Genomic DNA, 19,336 nt, shown 5'->3' with positions numbered 1-19,336 from the left:
GTGATGCCATCAGGGAAAGTAGGTGTAGCTGCCAGCTGCACAGCTGCAATGCAAATAGCTATGGTCGGGGGTTGAGGGCCAGTTGTGTTGAACTGAAAATTAAACAAGACTGTGATGGCCGTGCAGGGAATAGACCTCCAGAAGAGCACAGATGCCGCTCTGCTGGAGAGAATGAAGAGGTGCAGCCCAGCCAGGACAGACGTCTCTCAGGTCCTGGATTGTGTTCCCAAACAAGGTCGACTTGGGCCGTATGACAAAACCACTGTGGCAGTGTGCTTCAGTCCCATCTGCAAGAGGTAAATTGTCTGTGAATGTCTAAAATGTGTAAAATTGCTTCTCTGATTTTTATGCCAATGAGTGCTGCATACCCAAACATTAAAATAAAAATTAAAAAATGTATTGTATGGTTAAGTGTAGTGTCCTATAGAAACAATATAATGCTAAATGTTTTAGGCAGTTAGGTGGCTAACAAGGTAAACATTTAACTACTAAAAGGAAGGGGGAGAAAAGTGCTACTCCCCGTCGGGGAATCGAACCCCGGTCTCCCGCGTGACAGGCGGGGATACTCACCACTATACTAACGAGGAGCTGGTTGTGAGGAAAGGGGTGTGGCCTCATTTTCACTTTACTACTACAGGATGACGCTGTGTCTCTTTCAGTACAAGTGAAGAGAAGAAGCGTGAACACTCAGCCAGCCGGCAAGACTACTGCCTTTTCCTGCTGTTTGAGTCAGTGGGAAGCAGATATGGCTTCACTCACCATAATGGTACACACACACACACACACACACACACACACACACACACACACACACACACACTCACTCACTCACTCACTCACTCATGTCATATTGCTTAATTCAATCCAATCCAATGAAAGTGCTCAGAAGACTGTTTTTAGCCAGCAGTATTTTTAACTAAATGAGCAGATTATTAATTTATTAATAAATGAATAATATCTATATATAATAATATATAATATCTATCTTTAAATAATTAAAGATAGATAACACTGGCTGTGGTTACATGCACACCAATATTCCCATATTATTTAATATGACAGTATTTGTAATTTAATGTGGGACATAAAAACAGCATATTCTGTTTAAATGTTCCAAATCAAGCAGTTTTCCGACTTCACACAGCCAGTCAGTCATGTTTGTCTCAACTGGGGTTTTCACTGAAGTTTGCGACACGCTGCCTCTTGTTTGCATACGAGTAGTGTCATGAGTTGTCATGGATATTTTGTACACAAACCAACTTGGCAAAAGTTACCAAAGCTACAGAGTAGATAAGCATGCAAAAGAAAATCCCACATTTCTTGTCGGATGGGGAAACATGGTACCAGTTAAACTTGAATACAACTTCACTCCCGGTTTGGAAAACGGTTGTAAATCCGTTAAAAGTACTTCCTCCGTTACATGGGGCCTCGGTGGTGCGCGGCGGGTACAAATAAGTTAGTAAAAATGTGGCTACAACTATTTACAGTGCAACTTTTCTTCTATCTTTTCGGCCCTAAAGTAAATTAAAGTAAATTAAAGACTTCTATATCAACAGGTCTTTGAATATGTCTAAATATCGCAGCACCAACCTTTTCAAAGCAAAATGACAAGCTGCTCCAGCTGTTCTACTTCATCACGTTTTGACGTGATGAAGACATGTTAGGATATATTAATCAGATTGTGCACGGATGCTTGTAAACTAGGAGTGTTTGTGGAATATTCGTTTTCATTAGACATACAGTACCAACAGTGTAGCAGGAATATTGCATTTTTTGGAATAAGGGCAAAAACTGGACATTGTACATGTAAACACACACACTGATATTTTGGCTAAAACAGTCTTCTTCTTCGTTACATTAGGTAACAGCAGTGTGGAGCTGGCAGTGACAGGCTCTGGACTCCCTGTGTCTCTGTTGATGAGTCCCTCTCAAAGATTTGATTTCCTCACCTGCGTGACAGGCCAACGTGTGGACTTGCTGTGTGTGCTGCAGAACCTCTGCCCTCAACTTCCTGTTGACTTCTGCTTCCGCAAGGTGGCACACTTCACCACCAAGCCCTCCACTGGCACAATTGCCCCTGGGCAATGTCAGGTAAGAATGGTGATTAATTCACTTTATTTGGTTTTAACCTCAAGCAGAGCGGCAAATGTGAAAACTTTTTTTCTCCTTTGAATTCCTCAGGATGTCATTTTGTCTTTTACTGCACGGCAGCAAGGCAGCTTCAATGTGCGTCAGAAACTAGATGTCTTAGGTTATGCTATTAAGAGGGGTGGCAAGACCACTGAAGATGTTACTGGACTTGAGCTTTGCAGCTTCCACACCATCACTCTACACCTGTCTGCTGTCTGCCGCAGTGAAACCACGCACCCCATGCCCAAACTAAATCCTGGTAAATATTGAAGGATGAAAAGACAAAAACCAACAATGTGTCTGTCTCTCAATACTTTGACTTTTGCACTGTCTTTGTCTCTCAGCCCCAGAATGGTTTCTGCTGCAGACAAAGCTTTAATTTCCCAAAACAGCCTACTGCTGTAATTTTTATCAAATGCTGCTCAAACACGAGGAAATAAAGAGACTATTGTCAGCAGTAGTCTCATCCACATTTGGTGCTCTTTTGTACATATATGAAAGCAGGATGGCGTGTGTGGGCCTGAGGCAGAAAAATACTGCAGCGTACGTGTTCATGGTAATCAAGGAACGTGTCGGCCTGGCTCACTGATGTGTTTTTAATAGTTTTTGCACAACAATGGAGCTCTGTGGCACAGAGTAATAAGGTATATCAGGTTTTGGTTACACACAATTCCAGTCCTTGTCAGTAGGATACATTTAATGTGGGCTTTGGGCTTTTCATGGGATTTGTTGACAATTAGAAGAATATTGAACATCATTAGACTTTTAATTAGATGATTGTGATACACATACCTGTCCTGGTCTAATTGGCTGTTTCACAGGCCTAACTCCAGCAGTGACCAACCCAACAGGATCACAGCCCCACGTTCAATCCAGTGAACTGGCTCGCTGTTGTGGGATGGCGCGGGCTGCTGTCCTCAATGCAGACAAAACGCGACTCCACCTACATCACAGGGAGAGGAGTCAGAGCAAAGATGGGGAAGAGGAGTTCTTGGCTTTTCCTAATGATCGAGCTAGAAGCATCAGGCCTGCCTCTGCACACAGACAGTACAGGTAGAGTTTAAAGCAACACTTTTTCACAGGTTCAGTGCAGATTGACAGACAATTCATCAACTGAAATGTGTTTTAACAATCAGACAACAAAGTAAAATCTCCCCAAAAGTATAAAATAGACATAATTCATTTAGAAGCACTTAATTGTAACATCACAAATGAAACAATATTTTGCTTCTATTAACAGACTGATATGTTTAAATGTTGTCTATGTGCTTTCTAAAACTTGATTTTATAAAGGCTAATTGATACATCAACAATTTTCAATTTAGTTGTTAATGATTCTAGTTAAAAGATTTTACAGCTACTGAAGGCTTCCTGTCTTTTTTGTGCTTAGGACTATCTTCACTGGTATACGCCGCTATCGCTACATGGACACCGATTATGCTTTCACAGAGGAAGAGAAGGAGCAGAGACGGCGCCATCGACAGATTTACACAGACTTCATTGAACAGCTCAGACAAACACGCCTGCAGAAGATCAAGGAGAGGTCGGCCTTCTTTTTCTGATTGTTCCATCTCAAACTTTTTTGTAACACAGTAAACATTTTGTCTGTGAATAGTGAAATTAGACCTTTGTTTTTTATTTTTAGACAGCAGGAAAAGGTTGACGATGATGTGGATATTGGGATTGTTCCTTTTCATGGTCTTGTGCCACCTAAACTCCACATCAGTGACCTGGAGAGCAGTAAGAGCTCAGATGCCAAGCCGAACTACAGCTATGCTTCCCCAGTAACCAAACGTAGTTGCCCCCAAGACGTGATATCAATCACCCGACAGGTCAGCAGTCAGGTCATTACACAAAGTGGAATCTCAGTGCAAAAATCAGGGAAAGTTTTTTTTCTCTCAGCTTTCTCTGTTGCTTGCATTCACTCTAGGTTATGAAAGCAGTTCCCTCTAGCAGCCAGGAGGTGGCAGACTGCAACCGGAGTCTGACGGCTCAGGAGCTCTACCAAGTTGTTATAGGTAAGAGATTCAATTCAGAACAGTTACTGTCTCTAATAATAACATGTGTACTATCTGTATAATAAGTAGTAGCATTGTGTTGTGTGTTTTCCTTGATAGTCATCTTATCAAATCATTTGTAAGCTGCTGAGAAATACCAAAGTGAAGAGGAATTGTTTTTAGTCATGAAAAGACTAAAAAAATTCTCACTATCTCTCCCCATTAGGTCCATTGTTCATAGACTTTGGCGTGGTGTGTGTGCAGTCAGTGTGTGTTCAGAATCTGGAGCTGATCAATCATCTGTCAGTATTCGTGTGGGTGCAGGTGGAGGTGGACTGCCCTGAGCTGCAGGGCTCGTCACCCCTCTCCCACGTCCTGCCACCCCACTCCCTCACCAGCCTACCACTGACATTTCAAAGCACCAAGCTGGGTGACTTCTGCAGGTTAGTGGAGGAGGCAGCTTGACACATTTTTAATTATTTATCAGTTATTGCACTTTAACTGCAATATAAAGATACTTATTTCCTCTAGACCTGTATCCTACACTGTGAACCAGCAACACCCTGGTCAGATACTGGTCCAGGCCCAAGTTGTCCCATTGGCTCTGGAGCTGTCCACCACAATGTTGGTGCTCCGCCCCAACCACACTCTGCTTGCCCAGTCAGGATACAGAAGCTCAGTTACCCTTCGAAACCAGCGTAACCTCGCTGCAGAATTCACATGGAAACCAGTAGTGACAGAGAGTGGCATCTTGTTCTCTATTCGACCGGCTACAGGTGCACCTCAGTTTTAGTGTCCCAGGGTTTGAGTACATGGGTCAGCATTTTCAAAGCCTTGATTTCAAGAATGTCTCTTTGCATCTAATACAACAAATCTACCCCCCCCTCCCCAGGTACAGTGGAGCCATACAAGCAGTTAGACTGTGAGGTGGTGTGGCATCCGTCCTTCTCCTCCCCTTCAGAGGGAGACTTTGACCTCTGTGTCCATGAGGGCAACACACAACGCCTGCACTGTGTGGCTAAGGTCTGACTCTAGAACAGGGAAGATTACTTTTATGAACTATATACATATTTATGTATTGGATTTAGATCATACTGCTACTGCATGCCAGCAATGTTTGCAGCAACCACTGTTACTATCTGCCTGTATTCTAAATTTAGACAAATCAAGTGATTGCAGGTCAAGATTTGGTCTTGTCTGCAGTGCTTATGCAATTGGTTGACATGTTAACTTGGAAAATGCTGGATTACATTTTCATAAAGTTGGACAAACACAAATACCTAAATGCTGTTTAAGTGTCAAAAAGGAAAATGTGAGTTTGTAAAGAAAGTAATATTTTATTTATTTTATTTTATTTTATTTTAAAGCTTGGTATATTCCTTGGTCATTTGGTGATATATTTGCTATCATAAATGTGTCAGACAGAGGTGTTGGAACAGAAAGCATGCCTGTTTGGGCAAGCCAGAGGGAGGAAGTGTGTGCATATAAAGACAGAGGGAGTGAAGTGTGGAACTAAAACTTTTCTTAGAAGTAGCTTAATCTAATTTAGAAGCTTAATTATTGCTGATTTTTATAATATACTTAAAGAGGAGAATGAAAACCAAAATTAAATCTGCCAATTCATGAGATACTTGTGCCTGTTTCTTCCCAATTAACCTGTCTTAGCATGGCGTAATAGAAGGCAGCAACAGATGGGAGATTGTCTTTTTTTTGTCAGTTTCTTCTGATATCCAGTCTCTTGGCTTATTTAGTGTTTTGTGGCTGACAGAACGTGAGGTTTTCACACTTGACATAGAATGCAAATTGAAGTGCTCTGTGATTCCTAAATTCTTAAATCATCAGACCTTGTGCTTGTTTTTTTGTTCTGTCGGGATGTTAGCAGTTGGGAAGGAGGGAAACTTGATCAATGACGTCCATTCTCATCACATTACATCTTTGCTGTCTGATAGCCAACACCGGCGGTATTAGGTTGCAGCCTAATTGTTGAAAATCATTGATTTATAGGCTCTGTTTGTTCCCAAGATGTTTTTACCAAGATGTAAACAAATTATCAGAGAGAACATTAGAGAACCGCTTTGTCTTAGCTATCTCACAAGAGTCCAAAATTTAACATCTGAGTATCAAATGTACAATCAAACCTTCTGGAATACTCAGGGAAAATGATTATTAGCTGGGATTTATGGGGACTTATAAGTACTGAGGTATCGAAACAACTATAGAAACTTTTCACTTCAGTCATGCAACATTGTTTAAAATCTAGCACAACAGCTATGATTAAGGTTAATAGCAAAATATTTTCAACAATCTAAAACATGAGTGATAAATTAAATGAAATAAATTCTCAAGTAGAAAGACCGTTTATGTAGAGTCTTTTATTAAACCAATGTTCAACAATCATATGAGGCCAGATCCATCATTGACGCAGATATCGATTTCTCGTCTGACAGCAGCCTCAGTAGACCAGAACACAAATTCAGCAGCAAGAAGTGTTGTGTTTTAAGTACCGTAAGGCTTGTGACTTTTATGCTTTTTTCAATGTAAAAAACTCCCACTCATGCTCGCTGTTCAGTCATCATCATTACTATCGCTCTCCTGACTGAGTTGTACACATGCTCCAAATACATGCACTCTGGGGGCTGTCGAAAGTCACTCTGTAAAATGCGGGAAATCAGTGACTAGAGCAGAATAAGACAAGGCAGGTTAAGGGAGAGTGGGTGAACTACAAATGTAGAATACATCACTATGGATTTAATATCACAGAACAGTGATAGATAACTCTTTCTCTCTCTCTGTCTCTCTGTCTCTCTGTCTCTATGTTGTCTCAGGTCGGGTCCACCAGTGTCCAGCTGGCAGACAAACAGGTCACATTTGGATCAGTGCCTCTAAACATTCCCTCTATCAGAACTGCAGTCTTGCACAACACTGGACATAACCATGCCTACTACCAGGTGCGCCCCACCACACGCACGCACGCACGCACGCACGCACGCACGCACACACTCACGCATGCACGCACACACACTCACACACACACACACACACACACACACACACACACACACACACACACACACACACACACTCACACACACACACACACACACACTTACTTACTTACTTACCAAACAAGAAAAATAGCCAGCCTCTCTGCTCTCTGTCTCTGTTTGTTTGTGACAGGTGCTAGATGTGTGTCCTCTGCCAGGTATGGTGGTGAGTCCATCTGAGGGCGTTGTGCCAAGTGGGGGACAGGCTGCACTCAAAATCCACTTCAACCCTGACTCTGTTATCAAGTTTGACACCAGAGTGGAGGTGAGAGAGCTAGAGAAAGAAGAGCTCTTAAGTTTCATATCAAGATGATTTGTTTGTGTGTGTGTGTGGGCAATTCAGAGAGGAACTGAGGTATACTAAGCATGCGTGTGTGTTACAGATCGCTCTGAGGAACATGAAGTCCATTGAGCTCAGAGTGGGCGGATCAGTGGAGCCTCCAAATGTAGACATCAGTATGGTGAGTTCCTAGTCTTAAATTGCCGGACTAATTCACAAATGCAAATTAGTCCTCAACTTCCCAGTTTATTTTCAGTTTCCAAGGGGCATTATCAACAGTCGTAAACCCAAATGCCTCTGGATGCAAGTGATTAGACCTAAAACCAGAGGTATCAAAGGAGAAGCCAGGTGTAGCTACGTATTGGTATTTTCAAATAAAGTTTTGCGTTTTACTGTCACTTACTTTTGTCAGAGGTGGTAATCAGGAACAAGGTTTATCTAACATCAGCAACACATTATTAGCTGTTTGATGATGCAGTCAGGAAGGCTCATGTTACTGTGTGCAAGCAGAGGTTTGTTTGTTTGATGAGCAGAGTTGAAGGTATGCGAGTACCTTCAAGCTGAGCTGCAGGCAGGGTGAGGCAAATTTACATATTCATTGATCTGTGCTTGCTAAATTAGGCAAAGGTGTAGAGTTTACATCTCAGCTATTTCAATACATGAAGGGATTTTTTTTATATTTTATTGCAATATTTCTTTCAGCATCTCACAAATATGTCATGCAATTCATTACTTCAAATCCATTGCATAATTTTATGCTTTCTATGTAAATTAAAGCTCCATACGTAGAAGCAAGCAATCAAACACAAATACATAAATAAAGAAAGGATTAAGTGCAAGAACACAAAAACTGTTATCACCCTCATCTTTTTAATTAATAATAACAAAAACAACAACAATAATAGTTCTTCATCTTTCATTTTGATGAAAAGAAGTGAGGTTTTGGGTTCTACACCCACATACATCTACCACATTATTTTTTGATGAATTTTGAATGGTTTTTTTGTCTTGTCAAAAAATAGAATATGTCTGAAAACACACCTTATCGTGAGTCCAGCATATTTTGCCTTTTGCAACAACTGATCTTTATAAAAGAGGAGTTTCTTCCATCACCTACCTGAAAAGCAAATACAGGTCAAAACTGCAGCCAGAGGCTGATATGGCCTTCTGTTTATCAGCCTCCATTCAGTTTAATATGCTGTGGAATTTTATACTACATATGTAGTTGGGGGTCTCTACTTTTAAAGCTAAGGGGTCATTGGCCTGACAAACATTGAAGATCCCTGATATAGATATGTGTATAGAGGAAAAGAGAGGGAAGGGGACTTTGTAATTACTAAAATGTAATGGATGGTTTTATTTCTAATACATAACTATTATTACCTCCCATTTACACCTCCAGTAAACTTAGTATTTGTATTAATGTCACTACAACATATTATCAGTGTTGGAGTGTAATACCATTGTGTCTCGATGTTGGGTTTTATCTTTCAAAAGTAAATAAATCAAATCAAATCACTTAAACATTCGAGATTCATATTTCACAGGAACATGCACAGTTTTATATTTTTGTTGATAGATCCTGGGGCGCTCCAGTTTGAAATGGACTCCTGAATAATACTCATGGTTTTTATAATTACTAATCTCCACAGAGGTGATAACACCATGACTCATAGACGTGGAAAGTAAAAGAATAAGGGGGAAGTGATGGTGTGAGACAGAAGAAAATTCATCAGACTTTGTGTTTGTATGCATGTGCATGTGTGTGTGTGTGTGTGTTTCTGTGGAAATGGCAGGTGTTGCACCTTTGAAAGAAATGAAGTGACGGATATTCTGCTTTTGTGCGGCTCCAGTTGTTTAAAGCAGAAAATTATTTTTTCGCTTTCATTTTTGTTTGCTGTAGCTGTGGAGGTGCTGCAACAGTGTTTCCTTGACAGGGCATGATTCTTAAGTTGCTCTCTGAAACTTCAACAGTGCAGTTTGTAGAGCTCAGTCACTCAAATTTAATAGATAACAGAAAAAAAGACATTTTTCAATCAACTTAAATTTCTCTCAAAGCACAATAAAGGACCAATTTCCCCCTTTCATTATGACATGTGTATTGTTGTTTCTGCTGAAATGCTAAAATAGACAACTGGAATAACATTTATTGATTTCATTCATCCAGATTTTCAGACAGTGCTGGTTTCAGGCTTTGTAATTAACGCATTTTTTCAGGTTTTGATATATCCACATCTTATCTACTTGTGTTAATTTCCGTCCCTCTTTCCAGTCAAATTTCCAGTTTTACGGAGTTTATGCTGGTTCTCAGCGAGCGATACAATTCGCTCTGACAAACCACTCATCAGCCACAGCCCGGGTTACCTTCGACTTGGCAGAACACACAGACTTCTCTTTACGCCTCCCTCAGCCCTCAGCGAGTACGTATTCACACACTAGTCAAGCATATTCTGTATAGTATATTATATAGTACTATGTCCTCAGAGGAAAAAAGGAAAGAAAAACATGTAGTGTTTTTGAATTACTGTCTGTGTGGGGTTTGGTGACATATAAGATTGGACAATGCAAGATGGAAGTGTTTATACAATTTAAATACACAGCACATTGTCCTGTGTTGTCTTTAGTTTTGCTCTGTGTGTACGTATTTTATGTTGTTTTATTCTAATTGATTCTTTTTTTTTTTTTTACAAACAGTGAAGGAGCCAGGTGTGAGTGTTGTGGAGGTCCAGGGCGACCAGACAGTGGACTGTTCTCTTGTCTTCCTCCCAACCCAAGTGAGATTTTGCCAAGAATCACCAAATAGATACAATATCATGATATCACTGACTGTTCTCTAAACTCTTCTTCTGAAAAGCAACAGTCCAATCATAGCTTAGGTCTATCAAGCTTTGAATTTCTTCCCATGCTGATGTAGTATGTATGAGAGGTGTTGCTGGGACAGATACTCAATATACATATAAGAACTTTTATGATTGCGTCTTTTTCTTTTAGCCATTTGCCTTAGCCAAGTCAAAAAGAAAAGTTCAAGGGTTAAAGTGTAAGGAAAATATAGTGTGTTTGTCCTAAAATGTTAGCTATGATAGTTAGCACGACCAGGTAATGGAGAGTTACTTCTAAGGCAAAGGAGCATATCATTAACTGCATTTAAAAATGACATTTTCATCTGTGCAGTGTGTCACCACTGTGCAGAACCCACAAGTTTCAAGATGCATTAGTGGCTCTGTCCTGCCCTTTTTTGGATTCGGGGAAATGAACAGTTAATATACCCTTGCTGTTTCGATAGTATTCACCCTAAAAACCTTTTTCTTTGTTTTAAAAATATGAATGAGGTAAGCAGATAAACAGGGTTATGTTACAGCAATGTTAGCTTACATTTTTTCCTTATTATACATGTGCATATTTAAGCCTAGCATTAGCTTAATTAAATTTTATATCATTAAAGACAATTTGCATTAATCAACATTTAGGTAAATTGTCCAGTGTTAGCCAGCTGTTGCAGACTCTGTCTCCACATGCATTTATAATTTTTCTATTTATAAAAGAGCAATGCCTAGAAAGCCTTTGTACAGGACTTGTTTCCTACTTATAAGTCTACTGCCAGTGATCAGCAGCTCACTATACACCAGTCTACTTTTCTATACTACTTATATCATTTCCAGCTGCAGTCATCTACTTCGATGTTTTTAAGCTGAAAACATTAAGTGAATTAGCTTGCTAGCTACAGCGGATAAAAGACTGCTAGAAATGAGAAGCCTGATTTTGTCTATCTCTGTCTGAATTCCATGACCCAAAGGTTCATGCTGCCACCCATTGCACTGTGGTGTGTAACATCATGACTTTGTGTATACTCTGGGTACCAAACCAACACAGCTAAAGGCAGTGCAGGTGGCACAAGAGGCCACAAATATGACCTTGACTTTCCAGCAGATGATAATCAAACAGCAGCAGGTTGTTGAGATGCTGGAGTAAACTTTTTCTTATTTTCACAGCTTGTAAATGTTGGCAGAGACAGCACAAAGAATTTTGCATTTAGATTCAGCCATAATAAGCTCCGTGAAATATGTGTTTTTTTTCCATCTGTGTTGTTTTCTGTTGCTGGTATACGTGGTGTTTTGTTAAGAGCAATTTGATTTAAGATGGCATAATGTGCTGTTAAGCATGCAGAATAAAAATGGAGTGGAAATCATGCCAAACTGGTATAAAAGCCAGTCAGGCATAGCAGCTGTAACTATGGGGGGCAGGGCTTAGTGAATGGTCAATATCATGTCTGATCTCTTTCATCTTAAATCTTAAAAGTGTTTGTATGTAAAAGTGATTAATTAAGATCTCAAAAAGAAGGGAATGTCTTCCTGCAGGTGGCCAGTTACGACTTCAACCTGCTGCTGATGGTCAATGGAGTGAGATGGCCCGCTCCTTCTCTGCTTCCTTTCCGCACTCCATCCTCTTCTTCCATGTCGTCCTCTCTGTCAGCTGTCAGCAGGAAGCATGTCGTCAAACCTCTTCACCAGTCTGTCACCATGGCGACACAACGGTCACAGCGCGTACAGGCCACAGGTGGGGTCATTAATGTGGAGCTAGAGCCATATTTGTGTGTTAGTGAGTGATATCTATAATTTAAATTCTATTCACTATTTTTCTTGTGAAACTTAACCCTTTAAAAACCATGCAACAACATTCCTTTTCTTGTGCTGCATTCAGACGCCTTTTACATGCATGTAAACTTTTGAAATTTGAGCAGATTGATTTGACTTATTTTGAAAACATAGCTAAAAAAGCATTGAACAACTTAACAAGAGGTGTCCCACAAATTGCAAGAAAGTAGGGAAGAGAAAATGACATGAAAATCGTTTTTTAAAAAGAGAGAAATTATTAGATGTTTCAAAGGGTTAAATGACAGCTGAAATACTGTCACATTGCATGTGTACAGAACAAATGGAACTAGTTTCACATAGTTAAATGTAAAGTTTTTCTTTCTCTTGTTTTTAAATTGTTTTCAGTGCTGTGCGCTCCACTGGAAATGTTCCCCTCAAGCTTACAGTTCCAGGTGGAACTTCTGGCACCACTGTCTGATGCTTATAATAAGGTATAAAGGTTCTGACTGCAACTTTTCCCGCCTCCCACAGTTCCCACATTTTCCCTCTATTCTTCAATTTTTCGAGCCTTTCTTAAACTTTGTTTTTAGATCTCCTCATTTTCACTTGTCATCCTTCAGCTCGTAATGTCCTACTGATAGCACTGCCTGACAACTAAAATGATTGCTTGTCTTCTTTTTTATCTTCTGTGCCTCTGCTGTCTGTTCTTTTAGTCTCATTCGGTCTCTCACTCCTTTCTCCTGCAGACAGTGGAGCTGAAAGCAATGAATGAAGAAAGTGCGTTTTGGCGTCAGGGTGTCAGGAAACATGTAAACTGGTGGTTTGACTGCAGAGCAATTGCAGTACCAACAGAGCACAGAAGAGAGGGGGAGCTGTGTATTGTGTCTCCACCATCAGGGAGCCTGGGGCCTGGCCAGTCCATCTGCTTGACGGTCAGTGTCATCCCTGAGGCCATCACTACAGGTGAGAAATAATTGGAAACACAGACACACACACAGACACACAATGATGATGGATTACTTTATTTCTTACTGCCTTCTCTTCTTTCTCAGACACACATTCCTATCATTGTAAATGTATAGTATTATTTTTCTTAGAAACATACTCAGATCACACCATCACAATTTATTGCAATTGACCCCATTCTCCCTCCACGCACACAAACACATAGCTTTAATAAAATGTAACATACCTCAAAATAAAATTTCAGATGGGTAAAACTACTATAAAGTGAAACATAACTTAAAGTTAAAATGATACACAAAATAATGTTCTCATGCAGCTTAGACCATTACCCATGGGGCCTTAATAATCTTTAGTGACGGACCATGAATAAGGAATTATGTTTTGCCCTGAGAGCCACCCTTTAAGGAAATACTTAATTTCAACAACATGATAACCAGCAGAAAAAGGCTGGTGGTTCTTTTTCATTTTGGTCCAGTAGTTTTAGAAAGAATGCTGTACTTTTTCAACCTAAACACAAGTATAACCATTTAGACTATCTTTGTGAAGCCTCATAAAACATAAAATTTCCCTCTGGCATGAAAGAACCTTAAATGGTATCTTTTGGTTACCATGTAATAACATATATACTGACAGAACTTAGTAGACTTGTATGTTATATATCGTTTTGCATAAATCTGTATGGACACACTCATTCTTGGCATCAAAATTGCTGTGTGCTACTGGGTTTCTTTTGCCACACCCTCTACCACACGTCTCCTTCCATTGTGGGGCATCCTGAGTCACCAAGATACCAAACGGGCACAGTGGAGGAAATAACCTCAGTCTGTCACAGGAAAATCACAAGTCACAGTAGCCACATTTAGGGGTTGTATGCCAGGATCAAATATTTCAGAGGTTTCCTTCAAAAAATAAATTTAACTCATGAACTGTAGAAGCTGATATAGTGATTGAGTACCCATTGGCAGCGCCACCACAACACTAGTCGCAAGTATCATATGTGATCAGACTATATAGTGTTTGGGTCTTTTCATTATTTCTTTGATATTGAGCAATGTTGGGATATCCTCATACTTGCAGAACTGGATTTACATCCAGGTAACCTAAACTACTCTACTTATGTTCTTTTATGCACTGTGATAGAGAATGGCGATCAAGGTGAAAAGAGCTTTTTCACTGGTGATAGTTTTGTTAGAAGTTTGTTACTGAAAATTAGAAATTTCCAATTCTTTCTTTAACATGCTTAAAGTTGTTTCCACTATCAACAACCTCCATTGGCATTGGAAATTTGTTGAAGAAAACACAAGCAGCCCAAGCTGTCAATGCTCTAGCCTTGAGGTGAAGTGGTGTTTTTTGTGCTTGATGCACAATTTTAAATTCACCTTTAGTCTCCACTGATGTGTATTTGTTTTCCTCTAGGGTCTGGCAGAGTCACCAAATTGTCCCTTCCTCTTTACCTGGGATACGAGGAAGGGGAGGGGATGGCAGGAGAGGAGGGACATCAACCTTACAGAGAGCTGTCCATCACTATTAGCCTCAAGCTTCCCTGTATCACCATCTACCCCCCTCAAATCCTACTTACACCAGTACCACTGGAAAGCAATGCAACTGCCACACTCACCCTGCTGGCCTCAGGATATCCTAGGTGGGTTTATGTACACCAACAGACACAGTGTTTTCTATTCACCCCAGGCCAAAACCTGCTCTAGTAACTGTTACATTTTATGAATGCCTCATATTTGATTTTTTGGATCGTGACACATGGACAGCTGCTCTGTGATCACAGTTGTAGTCGTCAGCTTTTTGGGTAAGCTGAACAATAACACTGATGGATTTTTATTTTATTTACATTTTTGTAGCTTGTGGCAATTTACCAGCTGTGTTGAGCCATTGGAGCTAAATGGATGCAGAGGAAACACTGCCACACACATAAACTGAGGACATTATTCATTTCAGTGGGATTTTTATCATTCAAGCCAGGACTCATTAACTGGCAGGTCTGCAGTCATGTTGGATTTTGCTTATATTGTAAGCCAACTAGCTAATCCACATTCCTCTGTGGTTTATGTTGTTGTTCAGATTTCAGAGTGGACAGCAATCTGGCTGCACTATTACAGCTCTGGCAGTATTTTCAGACCCAAATCCCTGTGACTGACTTAACTGAGCAACATGGTGCATCTCCTCAAGAAAACATATCTTGAGCACTGTTTACACAATATAATGTCTACGTAAATCAGTAGAAAAAGGACTACTCGGTCTCCATTTCCTTGACCTGTATAAAAATTAAGCTTAAGTATCTCATTTGCACACAGCTGTCAGTCATGATGTCCGGCCCTTTTTATAGCATCAAATAACTGATTAAAGCCAAGCTTATCAGTAAAATGCACACTTTACCGTACATCAGCGAGATAAGAACCACCTAAAATGATAGAAACCATCTCTGAGAAAAAATTATTTGATAGTACTTTGAGTTTTTAGTTTGGCCCATGTCCCATCTGCTAAAATGGAATGGTTGGGGATTATGACCTATACTGCAGCAAGCCACCTGGGGGTGATCGAAATGTTATGGCTTCACTTATGGGGAGCTATTGTACCTTACATCTTTATAATACAGTCTATGCTCTGTGCCCTCAAGCAATGTTGAGAAGGTTGCTCATAATATTGCATGTGGGGGAATGGTTGAATTTTGTATCTATATGGGATGTTCTTTTTCTACATATCCACTGTGTTCACCTTTGCAGTGGAACCATGGTATCAGCCGAAGTGGATGAGGTGGAACTGGAGGATGGGACAAAGATACAGCCTGTCTCTGTCGTCTTTCCTGAGGGTAACAACATCCCTGCACAAAACCAGGATCAGGTACATAGCTCGTGATAGGTGTCTGAAGGCAGCACAGAAAAACTGATGTCTATCCAGGTTTCAAAGGGTTAATGTTACAAATCTAACTGATTTTCCTGGCTTGCGCTTCAGCAGAGATACTACCAAGTCCTGTGAAATTATCCCTCTTTCCCACTTCATCTACAACCACAGAGACATCCAGTAGGCATTAAGAAGCAGGAGGCCTCTCTAATCTGCAGTGTGTCCTTCAGCTCCACCATCCCTCTGTCCCTCGGCACAACCATCACCTTCACTGACCATCTCCACAACAGGTAATAAGTTACTGCAAAACACCAAGTCTAACATCTCTTTTTCTTGTATCTTTTCCATTTGGGCTACTCTCTACTTAATCCAAAAATAGAGAATAGAAGCAGTATTATCCTTGAAACCCATAAATTTTAAGATGATTAATCTGATAACTTGACTTTCTTCTCTTTCTCTCTGCCACCAGGTTTAAGGTTAACTTGTCTGCTATTGCTGACAACTGTTTGTTGACAGTTTGGCCTTACATGGCCCTGCACCGCTCCGAGCAACAGATAGTCCTCAAGACTGGTACTGGCATTGTATACTAACACAAACACACATCCATGACACCATGTACCTCGTCTAGACCTCATTAATGTTTTGAAAAACTGTTTGTTATTGGTGGATGGGAGGGACAGTATCTGGTGAATTGTTGGTGAGGGCTAAAGCTGTAAAGCAAAGCATTGTTGCCAAATGAATAATTTTACATGCAACACGAGCAGCTTCAAAATAGAAAAAATGAAACCATTCATTTTCATTTCATATCTCCAAACTTGTCACCTTTCTGCAAAATTAAGATAAGGTAAGATATGCCTTTATTGATCCCCAGAGGGGAAATTAAACTGTTGCAACAGCTCAAAGACAGATCTAAGTACAGATAAATAGGGAGGTAAAAAAGTAAAACAAAAATAATAATGACTGAATATATAATAATGAATGAAAATAAGAGCTATATCCAACTAGTATGGCACAGTGTGGTTAATAGCTTTAAATTAGCTGTTTTGAATTTAAAAAACAAAATGGCGAATACCATCACCTTTTCCTACCCACTTGAGTTTACAGCTTTAATTATTTACTCAATAATTTTGTCCTTGCATCTGATTGGTGAATATTAATGCAATTTAGGGGCTACAGCTGTTGAGGCAATCCTTCAGCGCTATCACACACCAAGTCCTGCCTCTGGTCAGACTTCATCGTCCTCTTCATTGTTTGATCACAACAGCTCATCAAACAAGAACTCAGGCTCAGGTCAGAACATGAAATGTTCAATGCAACTTGGTTTTATTTAGACTTGCTCGAGTCAGTCTCTTTATTTTGTTTGTGTGTCTGTCTCAGCAGGAGTGTGTTTACATGTGCGGTACTGTGTGTGTATATCTGTTCTCGTCAGACTGTTTTCCAGACAGCGACAGTATGAGTGGTCAGGCCAGCAGGGATACAGACGTCTCTCCTAACAGAGACACCCCAATCAATCTTGGTGCCCCAGAATTCCCTGCTGCCAACTCAGAGGAAGGACTGTATTACCATAATGTATTATTGGCTGTGGAGAGGTGGTTCAGCCTCTTTGGGTGGCCAAATAAACCACACCCTATCTCTGTGCCACACACTCTCAGAAGGTATATGCAAGAGATTTCCCAATAGTTTAGCTTAGGAACCCCATTTTTAGACTGTTTGTTTGTTAGATAACTTTCATTTTTAGGGTATTCTTCTGTTAAAGTACATGTCTCCTCTCTCCCTTCAGGGTTGTGTCAAAAATTCAAACGAATCATTCCAGTGGAAGGACTTATCGAGTGAGTCAAACCAGAGACTCCAGGTGTGTATACAGTCTGAGTGATGGATTCTCTGTCCAAACCATTTCATTAGATAGATGAAAGTGTTTTGTTGTTTAGTGCCTCAAAAAGACTCAAATGAGTCATCCTCATGCTAAAAAGAAGTGAAGGACGACATAGCTAACATCGTGACAAGATCACACAGAATTGGATGTTTAAATCTCGTCAACAACCATGATGAAACTAGACAACTGAAAGGGATCGAAAGTGTGCAGTTTGAGAGCAGGTTCTGCCTAATGAATACTGCTTTTAAAATAGAGATCTTTAGAATAAACAGAGGCACTTGTGTGCAAATAAACTGTCTATAAAGTATGTCTGTTTTTTAAATTGCGGTTGCAGTCTAATTTGGCTTGCCGTCTCTTGATAATTTTGAGACTTAAAATGGGAAAATAGTAGATGATACTGAATTTTAAGCTCTGTTCTAATTTCCTATGAGTGGGTATAACTTTGCTGGCCATGCAGAGGACAAAACTATTGTGTCATTGTGTCCAGGTCTGTAGTAGACATGCTCCATCACCTGACCGGCCAACAGATTCCTGGTATTCCTCGCTGTCAGACGTTCTCCAGTGATATAGAAAAGCGCACTAATCAGCTGCTACAACAGCATGAGGCTATGCTTGCTTTCCTCAGGTAGGCCTGACACATGTATTCGTGGGCCAGCTTTAGTTTTGATTTAGTTTAGTTTTTGATTGTGTCATGTTGTTAATTGCAGCTGGCTTGGTTCAAAGTTGGTGAGGTGGGCCATGAAAGTCAAATATTTCGCGAGCATTGTGTCTCTTTCCCTTAATGCCCCATAATGCCTGAATGAAACTAAAAGAAACATTTGTGTAATGGGTAGGTATTGTATGTCTGAGTGGAAAAATGCATTATTTTAACAGAAAGATGAAGCCAGGGATGTTATATTTTCCACTTTGACAAGGGTTAAGTGACATTTTGGAAATGTTCTGTTAATTTTTCTGTTTATTGTAATTCTGTGTTCAGGGTTCAGGGAGCCTGCCTTTGTCACATCAGACCAGAGTACTTGCTCGACATACAAGAGTTCAAACACAGGTGCTCCCTGCAGGTACAGATTAACACTCACAAACAACAATTGGCTCTGAAACGTACACCATGGAAAAATAATTGCCTGCTAAGTAAAAAAAAAAAAACCCATCCTGTTCTCACTCACAGTCTGTCCTTTACTCACACACATCATATTTCGAGCTTTTTGTGCCATTTCCTTACATATGTGTTTTTCTCTCAGTCAAAGGAGGGAGAATGTGGTCTGGACTACAGCAGTGTTGACTATGAGTCTCTAAGCAAACGATCCTGGACTGATGTGCTGCTGCAGATATACAAGGTGAAAAACTCATTTTGGCAGTCTGTCTGTTTGTCTGCATCCACTCACTAGATCTCGTCAGAATATATTATGCATATTATATTTGTGTTAAATTATATAATGTTTTAATTGACACTGTGATCTCACTGAAGGGGAGCTGCAATTTTCCTCTGCCAAAGCCCTGTGCTTTATGTACTTTATTTCTCTCTGTCTGTCTCTCTCTTCCAAGCAGTGGTTGTAAGAAATCATTGCTTATTATTGATGATTGATTATTGATGGTTAAAT

The 19,336-nt window shown here is 40.1% G+C and overlaps 1 protein-coding gene and 1 non-coding gene across 4 annotated transcripts in view; one reads left to right on the top strand and one right to left on the bottom strand.

The window, feature by feature from the left end:
• LOC121962749 (cilia- and flagella-associated protein 47-like) overlaps positions 1-19,336 on the top strand; it is a 51,074-nt gene that overhangs the window by 3,499 nt on the left and 28,239 nt on the right. For all 3 annotated transcript variants that reach the window (XM_088074544.1, XM_088074543.1, XM_042513036.2), the window contains exons 7-35: positions 127-296; positions 660-766; positions 1,862-2,091; positions 2,182-2,389; positions 2,952-3,183; positions 3,521-3,673; positions 3,776-3,962; positions 4,061-4,148; positions 4,354-4,570; positions 4,659-4,903; positions 5,020-5,150; positions 6,953-7,075; positions 7,305-7,436; positions 7,555-7,632; positions 9,724-9,871; positions 10,146-10,225; positions 11,807-12,005; positions 12,449-12,534; positions 12,790-13,006; positions 14,426-14,651; positions 15,748-15,865; positions 16,037-16,155; positions 16,335-16,435; positions 17,033-17,155; positions 17,295-17,520; positions 17,646-17,717; positions 18,226-18,363; positions 18,715-18,796; positions 18,977-19,072. In XM_088074544.1, coding sequence (XP_087930670.1) covers positions 127-296; positions 660-766; positions 1,862-2,091; positions 2,182-2,389; positions 2,952-3,183; positions 3,521-3,673; positions 3,776-3,962; positions 4,061-4,148; positions 4,354-4,570; positions 4,659-4,903; positions 5,020-5,150; positions 6,953-7,075; positions 7,305-7,436; positions 7,555-7,632; positions 9,724-9,871; positions 10,146-10,225; positions 11,807-12,005; positions 12,449-12,534; positions 12,790-13,006; positions 14,426-14,651; positions 15,748-15,865; positions 16,037-16,155; positions 16,335-16,435; positions 17,033-17,155; positions 17,295-17,520; positions 17,646-17,717; positions 18,226-18,363; positions 18,715-18,796; positions 18,977-19,072 — 4,332 coding nt within the window. The remainder of the gene's footprint in view (positions 1-126; positions 297-659; positions 767-1,861; positions 2,092-2,181; positions 2,390-2,951; positions 3,184-3,520; positions 3,674-3,775; positions 3,963-4,060; positions 4,149-4,353; positions 4,571-4,658; positions 4,904-5,019; positions 5,151-6,952; positions 7,076-7,304; positions 7,437-7,554; positions 7,633-9,723; positions 9,872-10,145; positions 10,226-11,806; positions 12,006-12,448; positions 12,535-12,789; positions 13,007-14,425; positions 14,652-15,747; positions 15,866-16,036; positions 16,156-16,334; positions 16,436-17,032; positions 17,156-17,294; positions 17,521-17,645; positions 17,718-18,225; positions 18,364-18,714; positions 18,797-18,976; positions 19,073-19,336) is intronic.
• Positions 516-587, bottom strand: trnad-guc (transfer RNA aspartic acid (anticodon GUC)). The gene has a single exon. It is a non-coding gene; the product is annotated as a tRNA-Asp (tRNA).

Source organism: Plectropomus leopardus, chromosome 24, assembly GCF_026936395.1.
Source record: "Plectropomus leopardus strain MGB_pleo_1.0 chromosome 24, ASM2693639v1, whole genome shotgun sequence".
Classification (NCBI taxonomy): Eukaryota; Metazoa; Chordata; class Actinopteri; order Perciformes; family Serranidae; genus Plectropomus; species Plectropomus leopardus.
This window is presented reverse-complemented; position numbering and strand designations above follow the sequence as displayed.